Source organism: Carassius auratus, chromosome 7 (genome assembly GCF_003368295.1).
Source record: "Carassius auratus strain Wakin chromosome 7, ASM336829v1, whole genome shotgun sequence".
NCBI lineage: Eukaryota > Metazoa > Chordata > Actinopteri > Cypriniformes > Cyprinidae > Carassius > Carassius auratus.
In genome coordinates this window covers 14,826,989-14,837,926 of record NC_039249.1, presented here as the reverse complement: position 1 = coordinate 14,837,926, position 10,938 = coordinate 14,826,989, and the positions used below count along the sequence as shown (strand labels likewise).

Genomic DNA, 10,938 nt, shown 5'->3' with positions numbered 1-10,938 from the left:
ACTATCGCATAGGATATTCTGACCTTCCTCTAAACTTGTTCCTCTTTCTCCAATTGTGCTCTCTTAACAGGAGAAGTTTGTAGAATGAATACTGATCCTGAGATGGGGGTGTGGGGATTTTTGAACATCCTCAATAATCAGATATTTTGTTTTCCTTTTTGATTACTGACCTACAAGGTAATGCATAATCATGAATGTGAGCGACCCAGGCTAGTTGTCACATGGGCTACACTGAAGTAAGGAAGGTTTTGAATAAATTACACGTTTTCTCTAATAATGGATTTGTATATTGATTTCAAACATCAAGCAACCTTTTAAATTGAAAATCATCTATTTTAACCAAATAAAAACCCTAATCTGAAAAAATACTCACTGGAGTCAAGAAATCTGTAACTACTTCCCTACATAAATGTATACATACACCAGTAATATCTCACCTGTATATCAGTTCCTATTAAGACACAAAGTACCCTACAGGAATAAAGGTTAAAGAGATCACCAAAAAAATGAAATTCTGTAAACATTTACTCACCCAGGTCATTCCAAATTTGTATGGCTTTCCGTCTTCTGTGGAACATAAAAGAAAATATTCAGACAAGTGAATGTCAAAGTTCACTGATATGGTCTGGTTCCCAATATTGTATTTTGTGTGTTTGTGTTCTGCATAAAAATAGAAAGTCGTACAGGTTTGGGACAACATAAGAGTGAGTAAATGATGACAAATTTTGTAGTATATTTTTGGATGAAGAATCCCTTTAATTGACAGTTCATCTCCTTCATGAGAATAATACATGTCTGCAAAAATGTTCCCATTTATATTTACTTCTCTATTTCCAAAAGCTTGGTAAGACTGCTGTGACTTGAACTGAGCGTGGCACTTGCTGGGCCTGCACGCTCCCGCCATCACAGCAGCTCCAGGGCCGTTCACTTACTCGCAGCTCTCTGGCGCCTCTCGAAGAGTGAGCTTGTAATCGCAAACAGATCATCGTGGACAAGGCTCTTATCCTTTTTAATCAAGGTCATTGAACTATTCCTCATATAATGTCCCTGGAAATGATCAAATGAGAGTGGATCGTCACAGATTGTCACGCGCTTGGCAGTGACCGCGTGAATGCTGTGACTGCTGCGCGTGAGGGATGATGATATTCGAGCACTACATTCGGTTCTTTTATTTTCGATATTCACACAGTTCATTAAATTAGTATTTCACTGGCTAATTTGCCTTCACTGTTAGGACCACACGTTTCCATAGGGTTGGAATCAAATAAGTCTTCAATGATAATCTAAAATGCTAAAAAGGTTTATGAGATAGTTGGGTTTAGGGCTACTATAGCCATCATTTGTTCAGAATAAAAGCAATATGGTAGAGGTAATGTCACCATGTTACATAAACAAACGTGTGTGCCTGTTTCTATGTGTGTGTGTGTGTGTGTGAGTGAGAGAGAGAGAGAGAGAGAGAGAGAGAGAGAGAGAGAGAGAGAGAGAGAGAGATGAGTCTTGTAATTATATTGTCTAAAACATTTAATAAAGATACACGTATTACACTTTATCCAGACTTATTCCACGTGAGGGAGCGTTATTTCTACCATCCCTTTCAAGTACGCATCCTTCAATTAGAATGCTGTTCCCGTCGCCTCCCACTACTGCCGTATAATTAGACTTGAGAGATTCAGCTAATTTCTCTCTCTCTCTCTCCCAGTTCCATTCTGATCGTCCAATTTCACCTCAAAGGCATATTTTCACGGTGTAACTCGCTGGTTAAACAAGGCCATATCCATTTGTTAATTGATGCAATTACGCATTTCTCGTAATGGTCGCGTAGGTCCCGAGACACGCATCAATCAGTTTTCTGTTGACCTGCCAGAGGTTGTCTTCACGTCTGCCGGGACTGGCCCTCTCTCTAATAGAGAGAGATGGAAACATCATCGCAATTAACATCAGGTCGGACCTCTGATCGGTCAGAGAGATGCGAGGAAGAGTCCTGTAGATCCCTCCTCAGTTCATCTGCTCAACTGGCAACGGGCTACTGTCTGATGATAATAATAATAATAATAGAAAAGAGAGGAATCGATCTTGGAAAGACAGATAAATATATTGCTAGACATTTTATATAAATAAAAATAATAATTATGATAACATCTTGAATACTGATATACCATCTTTATGAACTTGAAGTTATTGTAGCCTACCTGAATAAAAATATTGACAGGGACAGTAATGAGAGCACAGATAACAGGTAATAAAACGCAATTTTATTGCGGCAACAATATATATATATATATATATATATATATATATATATATATATATATATATATATATATATATATATATATATATATATATACTATAATGAAAAAATATATACTGTAATGAAAAAAAATTAAGAATGATTTAATGTTTATATTTATTCTATCGCTTTTAGCAAACCCAGTAATACTTTTTGCACTCTAAGTCTTGGAATACACTCATGTTTAAAAAGAAGAGAAAAAAAAAAACAAGAAAAAAAAACAGAGGGGACAGGGGTGTGCAAAACACACCTCAAGAAAAGCGCGAAGCATGACGTGATTGGCAAAGACATCATTCTATCCTCGCCGTCCCGGGATTAGAATGACGTCACACTGATACCCGTGCATGGATGAATTCTAAAGAACTATAGAGGCACAAATAATAGCACAACCACAAGTTCATATCTTGCAAGTCTTACGTTATCCTTTAAGCTTTCTACAGCTGTTTAACAACAATATTTTTGTACTTGATGAAGCTTAACTCTAATTTCTCATTTCCTTAAGGGGATTATCTTTACATATAAAACTAGGGCTGGCGTAAACATCTTCAGTGCTTCCCAGTTAAGTGCAGTCATTTATTATTGAGCGAAAGGCCGAGTGTGGAAATGTGTGTAAGACGGTGGATTTGAAGTAGATTTGGTTTCAATCGATCAGCAGGAGAAGAATATTGCTTATGGTAACAAAAGAAGCAGCTATGTCTTTCTCTCAGTTTGGATATCCTTACAATGCAACTTCTCAGGTAAGAATGACAAATAGATTATTATTCTTTTTCTCATTAGATTCTTAATGAGCGCAATGTTGTTGTTTTTCTTCACATTCTGTCATTATATTTGGACCCCAGTAACTAACACTACTAGGTAGCATCAGATTGTTCTGTCACTAAGTCCTAAAGTAAAGTTAGGCGATATCGTGGGGTTTGTCAATATTTATAGTAATGGGTTATTTGAATTATAAATGACCTCACGTGTTGTTGTAAACGTGTAAATTACTTTTACAGTGTAATTGTTCAGAGTGAGAGCAGACTCCTCCCTTTGCCGGTAGCCTTTTCCGTCTGTGTGTATAAACTAATTATACATTAACAGATAACGGATAGATAATTTTGACAACACAACTTCGGCAACAATCAATTATAGTTGTACTTTAATGTTAAAAAGACGGCTATGTTGTGAAAAAAGCCGCGCTTGATGCTGGTTAACTTTGTAACCCTGACGCAAAACTAAACAGAAAGTTTGACTTCCAGCTTTGACAGAAACATGTTTTTACGCCGAACGTCTACATTAACTCACAAGAAATAATGTTCGCCAAGTTTTAAGTAAATGTTTATGGATATTTCAATCATTTAAGTCTGAATAAAGTCAAATTCAAGTACACCTCTTGAATGAAACGCATTCATGAGAACAAAATACAAGTGCTTTCAAGCTAATTCAGTTCCACACAAAGCTTTTTAACTTCACCTTACCTCATTTTTATGTTTTAGCCTACTAAGGAAACTGTGCGCATGCTTTGTAACGCCAATTTAAACTGACATGTCTATCCACAATTATCATTTTTCTTCATGCAGTTTTTCGTGTCGGCAAACCCCAGTACGACTTGCTGCGATTCGATTTCCAGGTCGGTGACGGAAGGATCGAGCGCGTCTCAGACCGCAGCCTCCTTCTGCTGTCCCTCCTATGAGAACCGGCTGCTGGCTAGCACGCGCACTGAGCTCAACGCCGCGCTCGGGATGTACGGCTCTCCCTACGCAGCAGCAGCGGCCGCCGCCGGTCAGAACTACGCCAATTACTTTCCGTACAGCGCCGACCCCTCTGCCATCTACTCCAGCCTGGTACGTGTAGCCCTCTCATCAGATAGAGCGCCGGTCCTCTGTTCCATCGATTGACTCATTCAAGTCACGGCTTGTTATTGATTATTTTGGCTTGGTAAGAGGACCATGCTGTCTAGCTGTCGGGTGAAATAACTTTATAATCACAAGATATAAACAGAGAATAAAGAGATATAGTCATCTTGTTTGCTGTAAAAGGGCTTAAATTGGTTTAATTTGCAATGAACAGAAATGTGTGTATAGGTTAGCATGTAGGCTAAGTGATGAAAAAGTTATAACTTATGGACAGTAAAGAGATAAAGTACCATTTCTAAATAATAAATGCGCTTAGCTCAGTGCCAGGAATATGACAGTTAAATCTAATTTTTAAATGTATTAAAAGTTTGTATTATTATTATTATTATTAATAATAATATTATTAATATTATTTATTATTCTCTAGAACCCTCAATATGAAATCAAAGAGGGATCAGGCAGTCTTCATGGCACTATAACCCAACCCACTGCCTACTATCCATATGACCACTCGCTGGGACAATACCAGTATGACAGGTGAGATTTGTCTCTGCTTCACCTCTAATATGAAATTTTTATAAATAATAGATATTGCTCCAAATACACGTTCTGTTGACCATTTTAAAGATGCTACTTTTTAATTTGATTCAGGTATGGGACAGTTGATTTTAATGGGTCAACCCGAAGAAAAAATGCCACGCGGGAGACAACAAGCACTCTTAAAACATGGCTTTATGAACACCGGAAGAACCCATATCCTACAAAGGGTGAGAAGATCATGCTGGCCATTATCACCAAAATGACTCTCACGCAAGTGTCTACCTGGTTTGCCAATGCTAGAAGAAGACTAAAAAAAGAGAACAAGATGACCTGGTCCCCCAAAAACAAAGCAGGCGATGACGGAAAAGAAGACCTCAATAAGAGTGACCCAGACAGTATTACCAAAGGTACCTCATAACACTTCTCAGCTAAATTACATTCTTTAAAATTAAAAGAAAAAAAGTATTAGACTGTTTTTAAATGCATGTGAGTGCCCACTGAGTATCTCTCACTGCTCTTGCACAGACTCCAAAGACAGTAAAGATGAGCGGGACCTGCAGTTCAGTGACCTGGATGACATAGAGGACGAGGACTGTGACAAGCTGGACAGTGACTGTGAGAAATCAGGTCAGGATGACCTCTTGACTTCCTCCCCTCCAAAGAGAGACTGTAACCCTGACCTCCCTCTCCACTCGAACTTCTCATCTTTTCCCTGTAGTCTAAAGAGTTTGGGGGCTCTGAACCCTGACTACCTGGATCACCTGAGCTCCAAACCACAGCAGCAGCAGCCCTCACCTCAGTCCAACTCTATCAACACTGTGGCACTCTCTCACTTTGAGGCATCGGAGAAGCCCCGGATCTGGTCGCTGGCACGTACAGCCGCAGCAGGGGTTGTATTAGGCACGCAGCATGGTGGGGATGTACGGACTGGGCCTGTGGACTGTCAGATGCAGGGAGTCAGGTTGCCCACAGTCGGAGGAGTGCAGTGTGGAGAGCTGAAGGGCCTTCAGGACCCTACCAGTCTCAGCAATACGGAAAGCCTTTACCCAGAAGGACTGCAGGGGATACACAAGGCATACAGCAGTGGGAGCTACAAGACCCTCCAGCTTCACTCATCATCCTATCCTGGACTGACAGAATCCTGCCAGTATTCCTCAATGGAAGGTACAGCCTTTCTGTGTTTGCAGAGCTATAGAACAAGTCCAAGTAACAATCATAAAGTGTCACACGGTTATCCAGTGTTTGTAATTCTAAATGCTAGTCAGCTTCCGGTGTAATATTTCAATTATTAAAAATACCTTTTTTCTAACTAATTACTTTAGATATGCAAAACGAAGGATATTAAATACAATGTTTGTGTATATTTGATCATTATTTGTGTAGTTTACTGACAGTTGTGATCTCTTGTGTTTGTGTACAGGCTTCGCCAGTGCAGGAAAGACAGAGACAGAATCCAGTGAGCTCAACACATGTCCAACAATCCAGGATGCCAAAACCACTGCATTCAGACCTGTGATGAAGAGGTGAGGCAGGTGAGCATGAGTCAATATGAATTTATTGTACCCATTCTGGTGGTGTTTGTATATAACTGATATCTCTCACATAAGGTTTTTCGAAAAATAAAAATAAAGAAATCCAATCTTGTAGGATTACATAATATCTGTCACCCACAGTCTGCATTCATGTAATGCCATTACACATACTCTCTAGTAAAGTATCTTTGATAACAATAAACATTTGTGCTGTGCAGCCATCGGCTTAACTGATGAACATTATTGGATTTCTTTAGCTACTTTAGCTAAAGAAATCCAAAACAAAAACAAAAAAAAAACAGCAATGATGTCTCTTTCCATTTGGCATCTGTTTGTGTGTTTGATTTGAGGTAATGAGGAATATGTGTCCTCTATGTTCTATAAATCTTTGTCACAAGGATTTCATCACACAGTTATCCAATATTACCTGTCATTTTCACCTAGCCTAACTTTCACAATATTGCCGCCTTCTCATACATTTCACTTCTCCCTCTGAATTAGGACTGTGGAAATGCCAATAAACACGGGGACATTTTTATGATCTACATTATGCACTATGGAACGGCGTCAACATGGCAGCAGACACTTGAAATAGCAGCGCGATGAATATGTGTGCTCTTTCTGGAACTGTGAAAACTGGAGCCAGCCATAATTTTGCACAATATGATTTGATGGTGTCAATAACTTTATGCAATGTTTTGTGTATGTATGGGAATAAATTGTGATTTCTTATGTTTGCAATGGCAATCGTAGTTTAGTAATTCTATTTATCTATTTATTGTTTGATTATCCATCTACTTTATTTATCTGTTACCATGTGTCCTCTCAAGGTTTTTTTGTGTGTTACATTTATTTCTCTGTGGTTATATGCTTAATGTTATGTGATTTACTTTTTTTGGAAGCTGGTGTAAAATATACGGTCAGTCTTTTTACTTTTATTTACCTATTAACAATAAATGAGGTGCGATACTGTGCTCCTGAGGAGTGTGCTATGTTTATATCAAGAAACTGTGAATAAATGTCATGTTGTTGTTTATAAAATACTTTCTATGAAATCATTTTCTCATTTTTGTTTATTGATTTCCGTTTATAAATGAATCCATACAGCTTTATACAGTTCAGTTCATCCTCTTGACTCCATGCCTAAAGCCGGCACGTTGTTAGAAGGTCATAAATTCAGACTGGGACGTGAATGGACTGTGGAAAAAAAAAGGGTACATCAGTTTCACATTGTCAGTCTTTAATCGGAATTGGCATCAAACACTTTGTTACTGTTCAGGCTCAGAGAAGCAGCAATTGGTTATGAATGCAGCTTTGTCTCCACCGCGCGCGAGCAGGTTCATCATCATCAGTCGGTTCTTAGTTAACAAAGAGGTCACGCGGGAGCATCCATACCATGAATCGCGCATCAAGTGTTTTGATGTTGATCAGTCAACTGCTCGAACTAGCATCCCGGGGGATCTTTAAACATCCAATTAAACTTGTGAAGTAATGACTGGGCTGCGTCAAAACTACAAAGAAAAATATTTTCCGTTTATCTACAGTGTTAGACTATTTCCCTATGGAGCAGGCAAATGACTCGGCATGCTTAATATCGCATTAAACTGATGAAAAGTATAAGCCAAAAAAAAGGCACACTATCACGCTTCTAATTCATGTCAAGACTGATAGCGTGTAGTTGTTTTAGTGAAAAAATAAAACAAGCTCTATTCTACAAACTTTTCTAGATAAAAATGAAATCTCGTAAATGAGAAAAATAAAAACTAAAGTGATGACCTACTGGTCAGGGTCCTGTAAATTAAGCCGTCGAAAGAGACATTATTTCAGGACGGATTGAAAGATTAAGGCATGTAATAACAGTATTAGGTCTATTCAAAGGCGCTGTGGTCAACTTGTGGTCGAACTGAAAGGAGGTCGAGCAGACTGTCCATGTCACTTGCGTGCGGCGCAGAGTTCTTCAGAAGGAATTTAGGTTGACAAAGATGCTCCTGATATTGCGATAAATAATAATAAGAGTTAATACCAGTTTACTTAGGGTGGAAAAAACGAAAAAGATCTTATGTCAGCAAAACAAAACAAAAAATAAAAAAGGCTATGATCATAATATATTTTTTTTACACGATAATAATAACAAGTCAAATAGGCAACAATATTGTAATATAAATGCTTGCATTTCATTCCTTATAAGAATACATTTTGGGGGGATTTTGAATGTTTTAGCTACAACAGTTTTTACTGATAAATGCAGGCAAAAAATAAATGCATAATTTTTTACAAAAATAATAAAATTATATCAGAGGTCTGACACCACGCAGTTGGCATGCTTTGCCTCTTATTCCTATTATTGTTTTATTAAAGGTCAACGGACTATCATTTGGATTATCCCTCAGCATCTCCACTACCAAGCAATCTGTCCAACAGGCGAGATCTATTTCTACAAATCTCTCTAATATAATCTCTCAAAATCATATTCTGAATACTGTTTTGATTAAAAAAGAAAAGAAAAAAAAACAAGCAGCGTGATTGGCATAATGCAGCAGAGTAACTTGAAAGATTGAAAACACCGTTGTGTAAAGCTTAATAGCAAAGTCCAGCTTGCTGTCCCACGTCTGATCTATCACTTGACATGCAACACAAATTCACACGAGAAAATAGAAAAAAATATATATACACATAGATGTGAATTATACACTCTTTCTCTCTGTATAGAAGCTGCTAACACTGATTTTGAATTGACAAGTGTCAAGCTTGTGCATCGGCCGCATAAAGACGTTTGCCATGTGTTAAATATTTAAAGCAAAGGTAATTAAAATGGGAGCTGTAAAGAAGAGCTGCCAAACATTATTGAAGGTAATGATGCATGTGCAATGGGATTAGTGCGGTAGCGCTATACCTGAGGGAGCCGGCAATAATAGCATGGATTCCTGCCACAAAGCATCAGGCTCATACTGCAACTAATAGATCAATTAAGAGCCTGTCTTACAACAGGTTTACACCATATTAAATCTACACCAACGAGGGCAGAATAAGACTAAAACGTGCTTTCGCGTTAAAAAGGGGAGAGTAGAAATGTGTCCTGTGTGTCCTACAATGTGGTATTCTCCCAAAGAACTGCATCCCTGATTCTGCGGGTACGTGGCTGTTGTTCAGACTGTGCATTAGTCTAATGGATGGGTGCATGGGGACACATGCTATGCATTATGCAGAGTGCATTGAATGTAAATGGCGTTACAATAATGGTCCATACTGAAAATGCCGAATACACAAAACATTTAAATTGTTTAAAATGATCACAATTTTACTTGAGGGAGCAAATAGATAGATAGATAGATAGATAGATAGATAGATAGATAGATAGATAGATAGACAGATAGACAGATAGATAGATAGATAGATAGATAGATAGATAGATAGATAGATAGATAGATAGATAGATAGATAGATAGATCAACACAAAGCAGTGGCATGGCTATAGTCATGTCATCTCACTGTGCTAGTTTAATTACGGGCTGTTGTAGCGATAGCGGCCTAATCCAGAACAGATTTGCACTAATCTCCAGTAATAAAGACGCAAGAATAAACACCACCGCATGACTGATAAACAAAAAGATGAAGGACTAGGCCATCAAGTGTCATTTTTAACGAGGCATAAAATCTGGTCACTTGAACCGTGAAGATGAAATGTGTTTGGGTAAGGCTTTGCTTACCACGCAATCAACTAAATACGGAGACCAGCCAAAAGTCCAAACGAGGAAAACAGTTTAATAAACATATGCTACTAAACGTCTTGCATAGGAATGTTTGTGTAAAGGTAAGGAGTATAAAAATATCAGTGGTTCGATCAAAATCAATACGTCATAATGAGAGAAGGCGGCGCGCGCTTTTGTTTGTGGATGTGGCGCTATTCTGTCATGGCCGGAGGAGCTGACGGATCGACACACACAGCTCTGATCCGCAAGTGTGCAGTCAAACCTCCCGCTGACAGTCTTTCTTCTGCTCTTCAGCTCTTTTCCAGCCCCGTCGCCCTCGCATCGTGTAGCGAGCGACGCGACCAAACAGCAACGCTTCCATTCCAATCAATGGCTTAACACTGCAGGTTTGTTTATTATAACGTGAGAACTCTAGTTTTGATAACCTATGCGAGACCGTAAATGTTTCCCAAAAAGGAGAAATGCAAAACCATTATTCAAACATATAATTTTTTCTTTATTTGATTTCTAAAAAACATTAAAATGACCAAATTTTTGTCAAATCTGTCTGCAATCATATCTCACTATTGTGAATCTGCAATAAGCCTTTACAGCCACACATTACGTTCAGAACAACACTGTAACAGGGACTTTTTAAAATAGCCCAAGTTTATTATAATTTCCATAAAGCCATATAGGCCAACATTTTATGACGTGAAAGACTCTTGATGCAATAATTTTTATGAATTATGGAGATGTGGCATAAATGGTTTAGATTTTGATAAAGTGTAGCAACTGATGAGCCAGTGTTAATCTTTATAATGTTAATTCAAGTCGATTTAAAAGAGCTTTTAGCAGGTGATAAAAAACAAAAAAACAAAAAAAAAAAAACATGTGAAGCAAAGTATTTTGATGTGTATGACCAAAATGAACAATATTTCATGACAAAGGTGGCTCAGTTGCTGTGTCCAACAAAATATGTTTTGGTTTAATATGGTAGCATTACTTATGTGAAATTATACAGATTTAACAGCCACAACTTTACCTGTTAG

General features: G+C 38.1%; 1 protein-coding gene and 1 long non-coding RNA gene across 3 annotated transcripts in view; one reads left to right on the top strand and one right to left on the bottom strand.

Annotated features, from left to right (window-relative positions):
- The first annotated feature begins 2,431 nt into the window (after window positions 1-2,431).
- Window positions 2,432-7,252, top strand: irx6a (iroquois homeobox 6a). Of its 2 annotated transcripts, none has more exons than XM_026267574.1 (7): window positions 2,432-3,027; window positions 3,850-4,113; window positions 4,553-4,662; window positions 4,777-5,072; window positions 5,191-5,829; window positions 6,086-6,188; window positions 6,699-7,252. In XM_026267574.1, exons 1-7 carry the CDS (start codon window positions 2,962-2,964, stop codon window positions 6,736-6,738), a joined length of 1,518 nt encoding a protein of 505 aa, XP_026123359.1. In that variant the 5' UTR covers window positions 2,432-2,961; the 3' UTR covers window positions 6,739-7,252. The 2 variants fall into 2 exon arrangements, with proteins under 2 accessions (XP_026123359.1, XP_026123360.1); XM_026267575.1 differs by having other exon boundaries at window positions 2,434-3,027; window positions 6,086-6,197.
- Window positions 7,239-10,938, bottom strand: part of LOC113106046 (uncharacterized) — a 46,775-nt gene continuing 43,075 nt past the window's right edge. Inside the window, exon 3 of the long non-coding RNA XR_003292444.1 lies at window positions 7,239-7,394. This is a non-coding gene — a long non-coding RNA (uncharacterized LOC113106046). The remainder of the gene's footprint in view (window positions 7,395-10,938) is intronic.